Raw genomic sequence first — 20,548 nt, forward strand, 5'->3', positions numbered from 1 at the left:
CACCAATTTTTTTTTTTTTTCATTACACAGCCCCAGTGGAATCAAAGTCTCTGAGGCAATGATGACCTGGAAATCAATACTGGGTCCTCACCTAGTAATCTGTACAGATAGAACAGCATTTCTCCATAGAAAACCAAAGTATATGCAGGAATAGAGTCTTTTGATAATCAGACCTTAATAATAGAGCTTCTTTCACAATTCTGCATTGAAATAGAAACATGTGACTCCATGAAAACAGAAAAAGAGAACATTTTTTAAAACTCCATTTAAATCACAGTAATAATAATAATAATAATATGTAAGTTATTATTATTATTATACATTTAGGATGTTGCTGCTTTACATAAAAGCTCAACCCAATTTGTTTTTATTGTTCCTTCTCAGAACTGGCAAAAACATTTTTTCCCAGCTCAGGAAACCAATGAAAACTATAATAAATCAACCCCCAAGACTAGTCAATAATTAATCAAACCCTCTTTCAATGTATTTTGAACAGATCCTCTTGTTCAAACACCATTTAGGACTTACCAATCTCAGTGCAATGTGAGTACTGAGACAGCCTGCCCTCTAGACATAGACAGGCCATTCTAAAGGTTCTAAACGTTTTAAGTTCCCTTTAGCCACTACGGCTATCCATGCAGTCAAACTGTAAGGATTCTTGGCTACTTATAAAAATGGAAAGAAATGTGTACAAGAAACTTGTCACAAAGTAGGAAACAAAGTGTAGGTCTGGAGGATTATGTTGAGTGGATTACAAACCGTGAGATCTGACATCTTTTACTTTACAGGCAATACCAAAACATTCCACAGAGAGCCAGTCTCCATTACAGATTCACACAAGACTTCCTCAACCCCATGGCAGAACACATGCCATGTCTTCACTTGTGAGCATCAACTGTTACAGATGAATGCTACCATTGACTAGGAAAACAGGTATTAAAGCTTTATGCTATCATAGAGATGATAGGTCAAAACCAATAATGCGTCCAGATCAAGATCATTATCAATGATACGACCACTGCTTCCAAATTCAACTTTCTTTTCACCCTGCTAACAACAACAACAAAAAAAGCATGAAAACATTTAGCAGGTCTCTGCCATTTGCAGTACTGGGTTGTTATTTTCAAGGGTTTACAGTATTCCTTTAAAAATGGCACATTCTGTACAGAGGACAGAGCTTTCAGCAGGGCCAACACAGGACTATTTTATCTGTTCCAGAAGAGATGAAGTGAAAAACAACCTTCATAAATTTTCATGTACAATGTAAGATTCATCTAGGCAATCTTGATTCTTTACTGAAATATGACATACACAGAAATTAATATACTAACAAAATATATTAAGATACTTCATCTTTCTCTTGCGGAAGGGATACCTCATGCTAACCTGCTTGTCTATTCTCAGTTGCAAATGCCCAGGATGTCTGCCCCAGTCTGGTGATGAAGTCGGTCTGTCAACTTGGCTATCATAAAAGCCGCATAGATACAGAACAAAGCCAGGCTATGGGATTCAAAAAAGCAAAACAAGAAATACAGACTGCAGGTTTTGCAGAAAGAAAGGGGAAGGAGAGGTGCAAGGGAAAAAATTCAGTCATGTTAAGAAAAGAAAAATAAAATTAATTCACAGAACATGAGCTGCATCCTAAGAAGCCCTTTTGTAGAAGTATTTATTATTAATAACAACTGACGTTTATGTAAAGCACTTTTGGATTCAGGACTATTTCAGGTCTACTAAATGAGTAATTTTTGTCTGATTCATGACTGACTTGGTTTAAAGTGAAAATGGGAAGAGCTCTGATTCCAAAAACAATTGTCTACACACAGTTCAATCCAAAGTGATAATTCTGAAATAATTTCAGACTACAACAGATTTTAAGAAAAGGCCATACAATCTTTGCATAAAAATGACACTATCAATGTTCTAAGTTTTAACAAAATGTTATCCTCTCACTCATTCCTATCTTTTCTCTACAGACCACGTACTTACTTTCTAAACTTAACCCAATATCCATATACTGTCCTTATAATTATATAGGAGGAGAGCAGGGTTAGGTTGGTTTTGCAGAACACTGAGAAGGAAAATTTTGATGTATTTTTAGTTTTTTAAAAACTCTCACACCCTGTAGGTCATTTCAAGACGCTAAGAGAAAAGGTTTCCTTTAGATTCTCTTTACAATATAAATGGACTTTGGATGATAGCTATTTCCAGATTTTAATTAGTATTAGTTAATACATAATATTGAAATAAATATTACTGTAAATAATCTTCTCAAAAAGTCTAATGAATATTTCCTAACACCTTTTATTTGGAATTGGGAAAGCTGAGTCCCAGACAAAGCAGGCTAACATTGCCACAATGGTTCTTCCATGATGTTTCCTCCCCCCTCTACCAACAGAACTCAGAACACTTTAAAAATTAGTTAAGTAACAGTATTTTCATAATATACAATGGATAACTGCAGAACTGGGAACAGATTAAAACTAAATCAGAGCAAAGGGCATTACGTTTTTATATGTCAGTGTTTTTTGCTATGACAACAATGCTAGCAAAATTTCTAGTAAACAATGTTTTAGCAAAACTTGTTTTGTGAAGATTAAAAGCCTTCTATGAATCAGGTAAAATATACTGACAAAGCATTTATTTTTGCTTCTACTTGACCAGCTGTGTCTAGAATCTGTGCCAGCACAGCCATGTAGGAGCAACTATGTAGTCATGAGAGAACTAGTATTTATTATTCTCATCTCACTATCCACAAGATTGAATACTTCCTGAAAGATACAGACTTCCTGATCTTGATGTTTTTTAATGAAGATGCAAAATTAAGAACGTTCCAGACTTAGCGTCTGAAAACCACCAAAGCTAGCAGAGGAACTCATATGCTGGTTTATTCAAATTCTTTATTTTTCTTCTGCTAGGATCTCACATAGGCAATTTAGTTACCATTTCCTTCATTTCTAGTAGTAATTGTACTCCTCCTGCTGGACAAACAGAAGCAATAACCACAGTCCATCTTTCTGACAGTGTATCAATTACAAGAGCCAAGAATACTATAGAAGCAATTTTCTGCTGTAAGACCTGAAGCTGAAAGATTGTATCTCAATTGAAATGGCTTCCTCCATTAGCTTTAAAGCTATCACCCTTACCTTAGTATACTTAATTAAACATGTTTGGGTTTTCGTATTTAACCTTTTAAAAATAAAAATGTAAGTTTTCATTCAGAAGGAAATACTAACATGTGTACAGTGATCATATTTTCATAATGCATTAATCAGTACTGTGATAAAATTACTATTTCACAACAGCATTAAAAGCAATTTTAATTCTACAGCTTCTGTGTTATGTACTATTTTATATCCAGAGAATAAAGATTAAGATGAAGGCACACTGCCAAAAAATTCACAAGTATTTTTAATGAGCAGGAAGTAAGCTAATTCCAGATGGCTGTTCAGAAAAAAATTAATCCAGTTTTTTGAGTCTGTGCTAAATGCTAGTTCCTGTCAATTCAGAAAATCTAAGCTCTTGGTTACAGCAAAAATTCAGACAAAGAACAGCGCTGCTGTGAAAGGTAGAAGGTATTGCGGTCTCTGGAATGCTATGGTACTTCAGCTTTAATTGATATACGACAACTAAAAAAATCTTGCAGGATGCTTGTCTAAAAAACCTAACTAATAGTAAGCAAATCTTCTCACTGGTCCTGTTCATTGGATGTCAAAATTATGTAATTCTGACAAATTATTCTGTGGCACAAAGTTATATGGCATCATATCCTTAGCAACACTTTAAAAAGTCAGCTTAAGGGGCCTCTGATGTCATCTTCCAGGCAGATATATTGACTAGACACCCAAACAAATTATTCTTAATTTTCTGTACTTCAGCATGTGCCCCCTGATCCTGCAGCTGAAAACCTGAGAAAGCTAAATACTATTCAGTGTAATACTAGCCTTAACAAAGGTCTGAACAGACCAGACCTGCTGTGTCTACTAAGTTTTTCTATACTGTGTAAACATTTTCTGTATGGCGCCAATTCTCTGGGGCACAGGATGGTATATTCTATAACACAGATCCAGTTTTTCAAAAGGAGGCGTGTCATTTGAACTGTCCACATATGCAAATTGATAAAGCCAAAAAACCCACTGCTAAAAGTAAACAAAACTAAATAGAACAAAGTACTCAGTTTTTTCCATGACTCTCTGTAAATTTAGGCAGCCGAACATGGGAACCTGATCCACTCTTGAGGCAACCACATTAAACTGGGTTAAAATAATTATTGCCTATGTATTCTGCCTCCTCACCTGTCACATCTTCTAAAGGGTAGATACTAAAAGTAGGCTTCTCTCCAAAAGACTTGAAATTAACCCAGTTAAACCATCAAGAACAAAGTTTTATACGTATTCATTTTTTGAACTGTTATTGTTAATAACTATTATTATCTCTTTAGAGGTTGTAAGCTGTCTGAAGTAAACATGATTTCCCTTTTCGTCTCTTGCACAGACCATCTCCAAACAAATAATTTGGTTCCCTTTCATCCTGCTTTTAAAAAGCAAGGCTAACAAACAGAACTTGGGTTTGTTATCTAAACACAGTGTAATTACTTAAAGTAAGTTAGAGCATTCAGGGTACCCTCACAATGAAAAGGAAATACTCCACCATGAAATTAAACTATTAGAGAAGCACTGCCAATTTCATACAAAGATTTTATCTTTGGAAAATAACACTGCTTCTAGAAGCACTGCAATACCCAATCCAGTATTCAGGTCAGTATCATTAAGAAGCCTTTGTGCGTGAAACCTGCAAACACTGTGCACACGAAGCCTTCAGGATACAGTTCAGTATAAGATTACTCTGTCCAGAAATGTAGTAGGTTAACTTAGTTTTTAAATTAAAAAGAAGTTCACAGAGCTACTGGAACTAGAAGCAAAGGCATTTACATTTAGTTACCTTTCCAAAATATTACCTTTCCAAAACCCCCAAAGGTAACATATCCATAAGGAATTTTACTTAAACAACAGACTTCTTCACTAATACAGAAAGACTGCAATTTCATATCCCTTTTAACTTGAATGCAGCTACTACAAATCAAAATAGCTCCCTCAAATCTCACAATGCCTCTAAAACAAGGTGAATATGAAAAGCCCATCTGCAATAAGCTGGAAACAAAGTGAAAAATGTGAGTCCTCCTTTTTAAGAGATACATTTTACAGGTCTGTCCCAGTTTACAGGGGAGTGTCTATGGAAAGATGATCCGAGCAGACAGCAAATTCTTCTCTTTTCCATATATCTAGAGTCCCTTAAACAATTTGAATGGAAATACTCATAAAGATGAAAAAAATTAAAAATTAAATTTCTTGAGAATAGAAGTTATTTTAAGAGATTTGCAAAAATCCTCAACTTTGGTACATTCCATATAATAAAAAGTTGGTATCTATCAACTGGAATGTAACACTTTTATCAGTTCTGGATGATCCAAGGAGTCTTCCTACATTTTCAGCTCTCCTTTGACACATCATCTTCACATACACTTTCTTGGGAACATCACATCCACCGCAGACTGATAGGGAAGCAAGTAAGAAGCTTGGAAGGCTATGCCCCATTCTTTTCCAGAACTAGAATTTTTCAGGCAGTTTAATATTCTTATTTTATACTGTTTGGGATACAAAATAATAAACGATTCTATGATTCTATGATTCTATATAACAAACTTAAGCTGTTCAGCAAAATGGAAAATGGGACTTGCCGTAACCAAAGGCCAGCCTCCAGCAGCCCTGAAAGTACCTGAGTACTCTCACCAGCAGAGAGTACGCTAGGGTGTCACATCAACATGGAATAAAAAAATCTGCAGCACTTCAGTACTTGGAAAAAATCTCAACAAAATTTAGAGTACGCAACCAATTTCTGACATGGTCTTACTCTCTTCACCTAGGACAAGGTCGAGTGCTTATGGGTAAGGATGAGGGGGAAGGCCAGCAAGGTGGATGTCCTGTTGGGAGTCTGCTATAGACCACCCAACCAGGATGTAGAGGTAGATGAGGCATTCTATAAGCGGCTGGCAGAAGTTTCGCAATCGCTAGCCCTTGTTCTCGTGGGCGACTTCCACTTGCCAGACATCTGCTGGAAATACAACACAGCAGAGAGGCAGCAGTCTCAAAAGTTCGTAGAGCATGTGGGGGATAACTTTCTGATGCAGCTGGTAAGCGAGCCTACCAGGGGAGGTGCCTCGCTTGACCTGCTGTCTACTAACAGAGAAGGGCTTGTGGGAAATGTCGAGGTCGGAGGCCGTCTCGGGCTTAGCGACCACGATATGATAAAGTTCTCGATTCTGGGTGATGCCAAGCGGAGGGGCAGCAAAACTGTTACCATGGAGTTCTGGATGGCAGACTTTGGCCTCTTCAGGACGCAGGTTGGGAAAGTCCCTTGGGAGGCAGTCCTGAAAGGCAAAGGGGTCCAGGAAGGCTGGGCCTTCTTCAAGAAGGAAATCTTAAGGGTGCAGGAGCGGGCTGTCCCCGCATGCCGTAAGACCAACTGGCGGGGAAAACGACTGTCCTGGCTGAATAGGGAGCTTTTGCTCAGGGAAAAAAGGAGAGTCTACCGCCTTTGGAAGAAGGGGCGGGCAACTCAGGAGGAGCACAGGGATCTTGTTAGACCATGCAGGGAGGAAATTAGAAAGGCAAAAGCCCAGCTGGAACTCAATCTGGCCAATGCTGTAAAAGATAATAAAAAATGCTTTTACAAGTACATTAGTAATAAAAGGAGAGCCAAGGAGGATCTCCATCCTTTGCTGGATGTGGGGGGGAACATTGTCACTGAGGACAAGGAAAAGGCTGAGGTACTTTTAACGCCTTCTTTGCCTCTGTGTTTAACAGCCAGACCAGTCATCCCCAGGGTACTCAGCCCCCTGAGCTAGAGGATAGGGATGGGGACCAGAATGGAGCCCTCACAGTCCAGGAAGAAGCAGTTAATGACCTGCTATGCCACGTGGACGCTCACAAGTCTATGGGGCCAGATGGGATCCACCTGAGAGTACTGAGGGAGCTGGTGGAGGAGCTCACCAAGCCACTCTCCATCATCTATCAGCAGTCCTGGTTAACAGGGGAGATCCCTGATGACTGGAGGCTTGCCAACGTGACACCCATCTACAAGAAGGGCCGGAAGGAGGACCTGGGGAACTACAGGCCTGTCAGCCTGACCTCGGTGCCGGGGAAGATTATGGAGAGGTTCATACTGAGTGAACTCAACAGGCATGTGCAGGTCAACCAGGGGATCAGGCCCAGCCAGCATGGGTTCATGAAAGGCAGGTCCTGCTTGACCAACCTGATCTCCTTTTATGACCTGGTGACCCGCCTGGTAGATGATGGAAAGGCTGTGGATGTCATTTACCTGGACTTTAGCAAAGCTTTTGACACCATCTCCCACAATATTCTCCTTGGGAAGCTGGCAGCTCATGGCTTGGACGGGAGTAGTCTTCGCTGGGTAAAAAACTGGTTGGGTGGCCAAGCCCAGAGAGTAGTTGTAAATGGAGTTAAGTCCAGTTGGCAGCCGGTCACGAGCGATGTTCCACAGGGCTCTGTTTCGGGGCCAGTCTTGTTTAATATCTTTATCGACGATCTGGATGAGGGGATTGAGTGCACCCTCAGTAAGTTTGCAGATGACACTAAACTGGGTGGGAGTGTCGATCTGCTGGAGGGTAGGATGGCCCTGCAGAGGGACCTGGACAGGCTGGATCAATGGGCCGAGGCCAACTGGATGAGGTTTAACAAGGCCAAGTGCCGGGTCCTGCACTTCGGTCACAACAACCCCATGCAACGTTACAGGCTTGGGGAAGAGTGGCTGGAAAGCTGCCTGGCTGAAAAGGGCCTGGGGGTGTTGGTCGACAGCTGGCTGAACATGAGGCAGCAGTGTGCCCAGGTGGCCAAGAAGGCCAACAGCATCCTGGCTTGTATCAGGAATAGAGTGGCCAGCAGGAGCAGGGAGGTGATTGTTCCCCTGTACTCAGCACTGGTGAGGCCGCACCTGGAATACTGTGTCCTGTTTTGGGCCCCTCAATACAAGAAAGACATTGAGGTTCTGGAGCATGTTCAGAAAAGGACAACAAGGCTGGTGAAGGGTCTGGAACACAGGCCTTATGAGGAGCAGCTGAGGGAACTGGGATTGTTTAGCCTGGAGAAGAGGAGGCTGAGGGGAGACCTTATCGCTCTCTCCAACTACCTGAAAGGAGGTTGTAGTGAGGTGGGTGTTGGTCTCTCTCCCAAGTAGTTAGTGATAGGACAAGAGGAAATGGGCTTAAGCTGCGCCAGGGGAGGTTTAGGTTGCAAATTAGGAAAAATTTCTTTATGGAAAGGGTGGTCAAGAATTGGAACAGGATGCCCAGAGAGGTGGTGGAGTCACCATCCCTGGAAGTGTTCAGAAAACGGGTAGATGTGGCACTTCGGGACATGCTTTAGTCTAGTCTACCCTTGACTGGCTTAGAGTAGACTTGGTAGTGTAGCTTAATGGTTGGACTGGATGATCTTAAAGGTCTTTTTCAACCTAAACGATTCTATGATTCTATGACATCTGGAATGTTATCTGATGTTGAATATGTTTTAAATTTGTTTTCTAGGTGTTTCTCTTCAGTGTGGTTGGTTGCTACAGTCCAGTACAAATACAAATTCCATTTCAGATTTTGGGCAGAAGTTTTTATGTTTCTTTACAAGCAAGATCTCATAACACTTTCTGCAAAATAAAGAGTATCAGCTTTGCTGTTCTAGCACTTTCAAGCATTCAGCAACTTTCAAGCGAACCTCTTGAATATTCTGAACATTACAGATAACAGGCATAAATGAGCACCAGACACAGACTTTTCAACCTCAATTCCATAATGGAAGAAATTCCATAATTTTTTATTCTATTCGAGTCCGTAAGTCCTTTTTCTCTGCTTGTGTGTTCAACTGCACTTTGCTGATGACAAGATGTTGAAATATGACAATGGCATAGAGTCCAAGTAAAACAATCCAAACTTAATTCTCCCTTAACCCACGACCCACAAAGCAACACAAAATATTACTTCAAAACCAATGTACATTCTTCTCCTTTCAGAATGATTATATGTTTTTTCTCATTTTTCTGCCAATATCAATGTTTTTAAATAAGGACTTAGGATAGATATATATACTCTATAAATTTACTTTGGATAAAGTAAAAAGAAATTTGAATACACATAAAGTAGTTACCCTGCTCCTTCCCACTATTCACTAATAATTTCTAAAGGAACCTAACTGGTTCTGTCCTCCTTCCCTAGATTTCTAAGAAAACTAATGTTGTGTTTTTAACACACAAAAATCATATACCCTTTTAGAGTTACTTAACATAAATCAGTTTGCTCACTTGACAACATGCATCTAGATGAACTCTCTTCACTATCAACAACTGAGCCAGCAGAAATGTGTAGTAACTAGATACCAAAATAAATTATATTGCAGTACTAGCTATTTATATTCACTTCTCAGAGAAAACAGATTCTTACCCCATTTTCTTTTTTCAGAGGCAAAAAGTAGTAGTAATGGCAGAAATCAAGTATCAGCGTATAGGAACTAAGGATCTGAGTGTAGAAACACAGCTGTAAAAACAGCCAATGATTGTCTTCACCAACACAATTATTAATCCTGCAGAGAAACAAAGTGTATATATAAAGACAGAAATACAAAGACTTTAACACTGCAGTTATGATATTGTGAGTAAGAGAAGTTATGATTATTTATGTAGCAAACATAAGAACTACTGACTAATCACTCCATTCTTAAAGTGATGGTCTGTATGTTAGAGATGACAGTTACTGTAATGAGTGGTTTCCTTACACTGCCACTTGAAGTGTACATTGTATTACTGAGATCACTGCTTAGAACAGGATACATATTTCTCTGTATCTTCATATAGCAAAGATACTCCTACAATTTTAAGTAATACTCAAGTAACAAAATTCTTTTTTAAAAGTCTGGAAAATTTCACAGCAATGCATCTTCTGCTACTCAATACATTTCACTGGTTGTAAACTATGTAGAGTCCAAAAACTGGAAATGCAAATTAATGGTTTGAAACAAATGTGATTACGGGGTACCCCAATGACAAATAAGCATGACTTAGGAAGGTGCCTAAGATACAGAAGACAGAACAGACATCTCTATTCAGAAATCCCTTCTGCTTACTCCAACATAAAGGAGTAAAGGAGTCACAAGGATTCTAGAAATATTAAGTATGAGATTCAAAACCTTTGAAATCTAGGTCTAGTCTGCTTCACAGAAGTTACGCTGAATACAAAAAATGTGGTCAGGGTGCAACTTCATTCAAGCATTGGCACAGACATCAGTACCAAGCTAAGCCATAATGACAAAAACACTACCCCGGAACTATTTTCTGAAGTAGCGACTGACAAAAATGGTAGTTTGAAAAATGGCTAAATCAACATAGGAGGATCCTGATGTCAATTCTGTCCTCTGCAGTTCATCATTGCTGTCTTGCTGGGAATGATACCTGAGAACTAGTGACAGAAACATTTATTTTCATTTTTAAGACACAAGCAATCAGTTTAAATAGAGAATTTTAGCCAGATTAGTTCATTTTGATGGAAACTAGTCAGAGAATATTAACATAAGCAATTTCGCTACAAAATCAGAGAGGTTATGACAAGTGGGGCATGGTATGAGTCAGTAACATTTTCTACTCAGCACAGCCATTCAGTAAACTAAAAACCAAAAACTGGCTGAAACTAAAGAGCATCCCCTCTTATGCTGAAATTGTAATCTTTTATTTCAATCCAAGAAACATAAATATTGATTAATTTCCTACAAAAAATATTTTTTCCAGCATCAGACACTAAATTGCAACAAATTAAATAAACCTGCAATATACAAATTAATTGTGTTGAGATCAGCTTTAGGAGTAAAAATTCCAATTCTTTAAATAAAATATATGAATTTTCCAAAACTATATGGCATATAACAATTTGACAATGATAAAATGTTACACTGCAACAGTTCTTACTGTCAGTTTTACCTGTAGACCTAAGAAAGTCTCAAAGCTGTTCTTTCCCTGTTCTAAATGCCTAAATGATTAAGCACTACTGAGAAAGAAATATGACAAATGAGCGACAGTCAAGACCATGAACTTTGAAATGATTCATTAAAACAACAGTAGATTGTTAGAACAAATGTCCTGGTCTTACCACGGACAGTGGTGGTCCATCCTTCTCACGCAATGTCCACAGCGACTGCAGTGGTGTGAACGCTTTGGTCTCATCATATTGCATTTGTTGCATAATTCCCAATATTCTCGTTCTAGGTGAAAATGTAAAGACATCTTAGAGAGATTTAAACTCAGTACAGCACACTCATGATAAATCTATATTCCAGTGACTCAAAATAAAAAAAAATCTTACTATGATCTGAGAAGGGTAAGCAGCATGTAAAAAACTTTTTTCCCACTGTCACCTTAATTAAACTGGAAGACATTACTGCCACTCTGCCAGTTTTCTTCTCCAAAATCCTCTCTCCTCCTATATATTTCTAGGGAGTAATTATTACAGCACAAAAGCGGTCACTCAAACAAGGAAGACTGTAATTCAATTACTTTCTTACACCTCTACTGTGAAAAAACATATCTGCTAGACAGAAACATGAATCTCCCTGCCATTCCAAAACCTCCTGAGGAATTACTTCTACTCTAATTTGTCAAAGCTAGCTAACTAAAATAAAACACACAATGAACACTTCAGGACCATCTTCCATGTCTAAGCATTTTAAGACATGCATCTCAACATGCAATTTTACACACAGGGCAATCAAAGAACAGATAGAGCATAGGCTTGTATTTAAAAATACACAATATTTTTGAATGCCCAATGTGAGCTGCTTGAAGCTGATCTCCGAAGATACTGAGTAGCTACTATTGCTCAGCTTAGCTACAATTTTTCTCAAATTGCACCACCCAAATTAGAGGCAAGCCTTTGAAAATGAGAATTCAAATGATGCATTCAGAAAATTATCTTCACATGGGAAACAAATCACACCAACACTGTAATACTTTAATTCACAAAAGCATATATTTTCTGTCTTTAAGGAAAATAGGTGCATGACTAAGAATCTTAAATACTTTGACTCATTGTTTCTACCTAAATACAATTTTTTTGTTGCAGAGAAATTTCTTAAATCCCAGGGGAAAAAAAAATAAGCTTAGTTTTTAAGGTAGGGCATTCTGAAATTTTATACAGTAAAGCACTGTCCCTAGGTAAACAAAATAAAGTTAAATTTAGCACTTCTGAGCCACCTGCAGGCTGCTCTAATCTTGTCTTTCTTGCTGCAAAATAACATTTGGACACTGGAAGTAAAGAAGCCCAATATCTGAGATCATTAAACTAGTAATAATGCCAGATGGAAACTGATTTACAATCTGCTCCCATAAATCCCGTTTCACAAAGGTGCCACTCCCTAATAGGGTAGCTACCAGCAGAGTTCAGAAACACCCCAACGTCATTTTTTAATACAATTTATCCTATGCAGAAGTGTATCTTCCTGTCAAGCTAGAGAGCATCAGAGAACTAAAATGCTACTTTAGAACGTACAAAACCCCTGATATAGCACACATCAAATCATAACATCAATGTCACAGTCAAGCCTAAGTGTTCCATCTTCAGAAGTATCTATAAAGCGTCATTGCCATATGAAACAAATGCAGCATGAAGAGGCTGGAGAACTGCTCAAAGGGATCCCTTAAAAGAGAAAGAAACATTTTTGCACAAAGGGAATTTGTACTGGTCCTGATATTTTGCAGGTAAATGAACATTCAGTCATAAATGTAATTGTCTGTAACTGTACTGAGTGTCTTCATTCTCCAGCACAGGCTGCAGAATCCATGGTGTTCTTCCTGCAGAAAGAACTCTGACTGCAGAATCCAAGCTTGAGCCACCTTTCATTTTACTGGATCAAAGGCTCAGTTACCAAGAGCAGAAAGAACACTGCCATGAGATTTTCTGCAATCAGTGTTTCACATCAGAATCCCAGGGAGATACATCCTGTCCTACTATCTGCTGCCTAGTTTGTGCACATAGTAACATCAGTGCTGAGGCTAGACCGACCATGTTTCCAAACACATCATACTGTATTCTCACTAATATCAGGAAGAGAGCGCAAAATGTTACTCCTAGCTTCCCACCACATTGCAAGACAAGACTGAAATATTCACCCCTCACTACACCTGATACATTTTCTACATGCAAAAAGTATTTTCTGTTAATGTGACAAAGCTCATGCTGTTTAATAGCCCTACTCCATTGTAAACTGCTATGTAAAAGCTCTATGCATTAGACAAGCACCATAATAGCATCAAACAGTTCATAAAAGTATTGGCTTTCTCTGTGGAGAATTATTAAGATTTCAAATTTCCTCCAATTTCTGGATCATTGGCTACCACACAGGAATTGTGGGATAAAAATCAGAAAGACAGAAGGGAATTCTCACATATTAAGTTGCCTCTCTATAGCAACGCACTGTAATTAGCATCACATTTGTTTGGTTAACAGCTCATTCAAACATAAGTCACTGAAAAAAGATGTGTAAAAAACGCACAGGTAAAATCCAGCCTAGGAGTACCTTCTACCACCACTTTCAACATCTTAACAAATTTACTTAGAAAAAAGCTGTAGAATTATAATGACTAACCATCTCTAAAAGTTTTTATTAAATATTATCAAGTTAGAAGTATATGCAATAAGTTTGAAAGCCTAGAATGCAAAAAAACTCTCCACATGGAAAAATTTCCTACCAGAAGTTCCTACATAACTAAACTTCTGATGGAACACAAGTTTTGAGAAAGAGGTTTTGAGTCTACACAAGGGAAAATGCTAGAAATTTACAAGTTAAAAACAGTGACATACCGATTTTAGTTTCATTAACAATATAGGCTTCAGCAGAGCTCATGGTTTCCATCAAATCTCACAAAATCAAATTGATTCCAATAAAATAACTCCTACTCAATTATACAGAAACAACTTAATGTACCTGTAATTGGTATCTTTGGGTTTTCAGGTAGCTTTCCTGGATCAGCTACTGAGGCTCTTATTAATGAAGCTATACAAAACAATGAACAGAAGTAATAACCTGAAAAAATAAATAAGCCTTTGTTAGTCTTTTTCAGGTGTACAAAATATGTACTGTACGCTGCATCAAAAACATGGATGCTCCAGCACTGAGTAGGAAATTACTCAGCCTTCTCATTCAGTTCCAGACATATTTTTGGCCCTATACAGTCTACAGTATTAAGTACTCCCCAACCTTAAAAAGGGAGAGGAAAAGGTAGTAATGAACACTGTTGTGATAGCATCAGCAGGATGCCACTATGACTACTGTATTCAAGAAGTTCCTCCTTTGTCTTATCAAATAAGCATCAATCATTTCATACCTCAAAACCTCTATGAAAGGATATTCCCAATAGTCCATCTTCACTTTAAAGTTGGTTCCAGTTACAATTCAAGCCTTTTCCCCAGAAAAACCTATCAGCATAACTCATATTAGCTGACCCATCCAGGGATGTATGACAAAACTAACAAAACTCAGTTTGTCAACCATCAGTACTACCACCCCAAGCACTGACAAGTGCTAAGAGTCGTGGACCTGAAATTCCATCAACAAGTTCTAGCTACAGGATCTGAAAGCCATATTAATGCTTTTCCTCAGTTCCCACATAAGCAAGTTTTACCATAGCAGCTTTGAAATGAATGAAGTGTCTCAACTTCTCAGAACACAAAAACATAGGATGCACCCCAGTACTCTTATCCTTTATCTTATCCTTTATCTTTATCCTTCAGCTTATTCTTTATTTTCTGACCCTTCTCATATATGTTAACTACTGCCCAAAGATACTATTTTTACTAGTAGAAAAAAGGTCTAAACTAAATTGACTTACACAAAATTGCCACAACTGAAATATGTCCCTCTTCATAGTGAGGAAAAAGGATGACTTTTGGAATGAAGATCGTATTGTACAGCCAGACAAAAATAATCAGGCCCATGCAGCACCAACCCTGAGGGTCAACCACAAAGTGAATTCGTCGTCCCATTGAACACAAACAGGTAATAATCTGTCACAACCCAGGAAGAAAAGATTATCCTAGAGAGATAAATTAAAAAAAAAAAAAAAAGAGTAAATTAACTAGTGTGATGCAACCTACAGGGTTCCACATTCATTCAAACAGGAAAAAAAAAAAAATCAGCTATTGATTTAAGGAATTAAATGAAAACTTACAGAAATGTCACATACACTGTTCAAGTACCAGGAAGAGAAATATTTTATGATTTCATTAACTAATTATATCTCGCTAAAAATTAACATTTATCAAGATGCAACTAAAACAAGTACCTGGGAAAACTATTAAGTTAATAGGTAAAGCCAACAACCATCAGCCAACTAGCAGCAGTAAAGAATACAAACATTAAAGAAAAGAAGTCTTCCATCAAAATAAAAAGGTTGCAAAGCAAACAAGAAATACAGGTAATTATTTATGTTATCCAAGGATTCATTCCACCTACCTATCGCAGTCTCCCAACTCTATTTCAAAAATTATTTTTTAAAAGCTTGTATGCCAAAATAGTCAGAAGCTTCCCTAGGAATGTGTCATTCCTCCCTGCTTAAAAAAACCTCCTTCATGGCATTTAAGGCAAACCAACAGAGAAAGGAACCACACTACCCTAACATATTTCATGTAGATTGTTAAAAGGTATCATATAATAGGGAGTCTTCTCACTCTTAATCGCACTTAAAACATCAAGGTTTCCATTCTGATAATTTAGTGTGCTGGGTTCTTTTTTGGTTTAGACTCAAGAAACCCCACCAACTCCTACAGTATGAACTCCAGAGCTTCATAAACTGATCCTCGTAAAAACGCAGCACTAAGTCGTAAGCACTATTCAGCAGAACCTTCAAGGGAAGGATTACTACTGTTACTTTTTTTGTCAGGCTTCCTTCATATACTTATCTTAGTATTTCAACACACACATAAACCCCAGACTACTCTCCTACCCATTAGTTTCCCCGATTTCTGGGCTTCAGGGAACTTCTCCATTTCAGATGGATTTCCTTCCATTCCTTTCAGCTTCTCCTTCTTACGCTGAAATTTCATCTTGTTTAGCAGTCAGACATCTTTGTTCCCAGGGGTTTTGCTTGTTTCATGTTTGTCTATCCTCACTTGCATTCACAGTATCTCTGATTAATACTACCCACAAGTTTTATTAATAATCTTGATTTCTTCTTTTTCTAGCTCTCTCAGCAAAATCAGACCCAAATAAGCTGACATTTTTCCACACTTCTCCTATGCACTATTTATCATAACCCTTTGTTTGCTGTCTTCTAGTGCAACAGTGTTCCCATTGAAGTAGAGTATTAAGCGCTTATTTTTATCCTAAAAATGCATCAAGTTTGCTAACACTTGTTTTACAAAACCATGTTGCATACTGAATACAGCTACTGCGCCCTTAAAACTGTTTTTAAGTTCATCATAATCATAAAAACTATTTAGGCCTATATTTACTATTCTTTTTAAATTTTACCGTATGTAGCATGCATGCATCATAGTCTGTTGTATATATGGTATTAATACACTACACACATATGTACAATCTGTGGGCATATAAATGATGTAGTATTATACTCCTGAATCTGCCAGTTCTTAATATGCCTCTGTTTTAAGTTAGCTTTGGCAACCAGCAGGTTTAAAACTTAAAAACCTTTTATATCCTTCTAAGCACGCACTGATGGAGGAACTGTGTCCTCAAGCAGAGAAGCTGTGGGGGGAGGTGAGCAGACTGTACAACATGAGGAATGCTGAAAAGGAGATGGACCAGACACCCTCCAAGACCCTTCAGCTACAGGAACCCCCACTGCACCAAGGAGATTCAGGCAGAGCCTTAGCTTGTCAAGCTGGGCATGGAGATGCTAAGTCTGGCAAAGCCTGGGAGCTTGCGAGCTTTGGCACCAGGAGGACAGTTCCTGCTTCACTTACAGCTCTGATCTACAGAGCAGCTTCTGAGCCCTGGCAGCAGGCAAAGACAGGGAGCTCTGTCCAATGAAGCCTCCGAGCCGGCTGTGCCTGAGTCCTGTGGCAGTGCGGGCAGGATGGGGCAAGGAACAGTGGTGGAAAACTCCCTGCTGCAGGGACAGAGGCACCTCTGCCAGCCCAACCTGTCACCCCGCAAGGTTTGCTGCTTGCCAGGGCCTTGGGTCCTGGATACCATGGATAGGCTATCACTGAGGCTGGTAGCAGTCTGGCCCTCAGACTATTACCCTCATCTGCTCTTCCATATGGGCACCACAGAGACCAGGAGCGTATCAGGCATGACTACGCGGCTTGCAGTATGAAGGCCTGGGCCTGGGGACCAGGAGATGTCTCCTTCATCCTGCTGGTGAAGGGGAAGGACTTGAGGAGTAGACGGATCCTGCGGACCATCAAGTGGTTGTGCAGCTTGTGTCAAAAGCTGGGACTCAGCTTTTGCATCCACAGGACCTTCTCTGAGGATCAAGAACTGTGGGGGAGTGGGCGCAGGATCTACCTGACTATGTGGGGTAAAAGCATCTTTGCCAACAGGCCGGTCAATCTGATAAGGGAAGGCTTAGACTAGGAACGATGAGAGAGGGAGGTGGTGACCTATGATCCAGTGAAGAAGCGGTGGTCAGGGTTTACAAGCAAAGGATGCAGGATGATGTGGACAATAGAGATCTTACAATCAACAAAACAGAGGTGAAGTGGGGCCACATCAAGTGTGTGCACACACTTGATACAGAAACACCTCTTGGGTGTACTGGGATGAGGTCAGGAAAGCCAAAGTCCACCTGGAGTTGAATCTGGTGAAGGATATGAAGGGCAAAAGGAAAGTCTTGTACAGGTACAGGAACAGCGTAAGGAAGACTAGGGGAAATGTGGGCCCACTGCTGAATGGGGCGGGGTACCTGGTGAAAGGATACAAGGTCAAAGCGCCTTCTTCACCTTGCTCGTTACAGGTAAGACGTGTTTTCTGGAATCCCAGGCCCCTGAGATCAGTGTCTGGAGCAAGAAAGGCTTACTCTGAGTGAGGGAGGATCAGAGTAAGAAACCTTTAAACAAAGCGGACATAACACTTCCACAGGACCTGATGAGATGCCACCTTGAGCGCTGAAAGAGCTGGCCCTGCCATTGTGAGGCCACTCACAATTATGTTTGAAAGTTTTAAGCTGATGGGTGAGGTTCCAGAGGGCTCAAGAAAGTTTCAACCCTGTTTCAAGGTCAAGGAGGAGCCAGGCAACTACAGGCCTGGTAGCCTCACCCTGATCCCTGGGAAGGTGGAGCAAATAATCCAGGAAACTGTTTCCAAACACATGAAGGACAAGGTGACTGGGAGTGGTCAGCATGGATTTACAAACAGGAAATCAGGCAGACTGACAGAGACACAGAGGCCAAAAAAGCAGAGGCAGCTAGAAACACTGCTGACCGCTGAGGAATCCATCTGGTTTCCATCTTACTGGAGCAGCAGAGATTCCATAACTTCACAGCACTTCCTCAGAAGGGAAATAACAGCTCAACAAACAAAACAGAGAGGTATAAGTACTGAAATGCTTGTTTCCAAGTGACCTACTAAGTATAATGTGTAAGCAGTAAGCAGGGCAGGGAGAGAGATTCTGGAGAAAACAGTAAGAATGCCTATAATGGAAATATATCCCAAATTTTTATAACTCAATGACTAACTTTTGCCTGCATGACATTATTCACTTTTATAATTAAAAACCGAAAGCAAACCAAACCCAAACCCAATATACCCCCCAACGCATACCTTTGATGGCAAGTTCCACAATTAAGTTGGAATTATGCAAAAAAAGGCCCCATTCTCAAGAAAAGATTTTTCATCATCGTCTTCTATATCTTTTCTGAAAGAGACAGAAAAGAGTGTGATAAACAATCATCATCACTGGTTTGAAAGGCAGCATATAATATATTACCTTCTGTTCTGTTCTTCACACCTCACCTCACTGTGTACAGCTTCCTCTCAAGCTATGCACACAGATATCCAGATACTTTGCCTCTCATGTCTGAACTGACATGCTGATTCTAACTAGCGTTCCTCAAATTTCAGTTCTAGGCCATTTCACGGTTTCAATGTAGCTTTAGAAGGATGTGAGTGTTCAGAGAAAGGTCTATCTACAACTACACTACTGCCAGTGTATTTCAGTTACTTTAAATTGATACGTTTCCTGCATGCCTATTAGAACGATAAATTAAGTTTTATACTTTTCATTACACTTTTGTCAGCAATACTGCATAAACAATGTTAATATATTCACTTCCTCAAGCAAAGCGAGCTTTTTCCCCTCTCCCTCTTGGTTTTTGTACCATATACAAATATGTGTTGGGGGGGTGGTAGAATTCTGATGATTAGATAGAATGTACTAAATTCCAATTTGACTCACAGACAAGGTGAATTTATAGGCTTCTCTTTTTAAACATACTTGAAAAAAAAAATCTGTATTTACACTTTCAAATACAATGTCAAAAGAAAGGAAGACTGATCTCAAATAATTCTGTTCTTTAGGATGCGTCATTTCTAACAAGAATAACTACACGTAGAGGAGAAAAGTCTATGAGCAGGTTTACAACAAATCAGTTGAAAAGAAACAATTAAGTGATTTATATCTGTATACACCCAGTATTCATACATACCACACCTAAAAATTTTCCAGCAAAATAATTTAGGATAAAATACACAACACTAATGTTTGAGGTTTTGTGGTTTTCTTCTCTCTTACCCTAATTTATAGCTATTTTTTCTAAATAAACATCTCAAACACAAAGCATTTGAAAGCAAACAGTAGCTGTGCCTGTGAAAAGCTTCAGATTTACCAAAATGGTACTGCGTCTTTCCTACATAATCAAAAATAGTTCTTGTCTTTCAAAAAAAATACTTTTACTATGGAATGCCTGGACAGCATTTTTTCCTAACCCTTTTCTTTCTGCCCAATTAATGGTACAATAAACTCAGTATTTGTTCACTACAATCACCTCCACTACAACTCCTCATGTGACGTCCACTGAATAATAAGACCGCAGAATGAGCTAGGCAGGCAGAAAGTCACTTGCAAGAAATAAGAAAGCTTTCCACTAACCAGAAATGTTAACATGAAATAAAGATTGTTTTAATAGCCAAACTTCAAAAAAAGTATACAATTTTGCATCATGACTGTCCCAAAACACTTAGAAAATTCTGTTTCCTAAATAAACCCAATACAAGCACTACTCAATTTCTCATCCTAAGAAGCATGACAACCAGCTTTGGTGACACCCTGCTCCTTGCACTTTAATGGCTGTTGCATTGATACACAACTAGAAACCAAGATCCTATATATTCTGTCTCACTTTAGCCCTGGACTTCTACTTCAGTAAGAAAAGTAAAACTTGTGAAATCTGACTGCCAGAACTTTTTTCACAAATACTTAAACAAGTCCAGAATGACACAGATCAATAATTCATAGTACTGTTCACTGTGAAAAACAATTTTAAGACCCC

The 20,548-nt window shown here is 39.0% G+C and overlaps 1 protein-coding gene across 2 annotated transcripts in view; it reads right to left on the reverse strand.

Annotated features, from left to right (window-relative positions):
* The window catches only part of ZDHHC21 (zDHHC palmitoyltransferase 21), a 32,050-nt gene extending 16,968 nt beyond the window's left edge, over positions 1–15,082 (reverse strand). Inside the window, exons 1-5 of one of the 2 annotated variants that reach the window (XM_075727038.1) lie at positions 15,046–15,082; positions 14,929–14,958; positions 14,025–14,123; positions 11,195–11,306; positions 9,500–9,638 (exon numbers count right to left, since the gene is read on the reverse strand). In XM_075727038.1, the coding sequence (XP_075583153.1) occupies positions 9,500–9,638; positions 11,195–11,306; positions 14,025–14,123; positions 14,929–14,958; positions 15,046–15,082 (417 nt within the window). Of the gene's footprint in view, positions 1–9,499; positions 9,639–11,194; positions 11,307–14,024; positions 14,124–14,928 lie in introns of both variants that reach the window. The other variant, XM_075727037.1, reaches the window with a different exon arrangement.
* Between the last annotated feature and the right edge of the window lie 5,466 nt (positions 15,083–20,548).

This window comes from Pelecanus crispus, chromosome Z (genome assembly GCF_030463565.1).
Source record: "Pelecanus crispus isolate bPelCri1 chromosome Z, bPelCri1.pri, whole genome shotgun sequence".
NCBI classification, from domain to species: domain Eukaryota; kingdom Metazoa; phylum Chordata; class Aves; order Pelecaniformes; family Pelecanidae; genus Pelecanus; species Pelecanus crispus.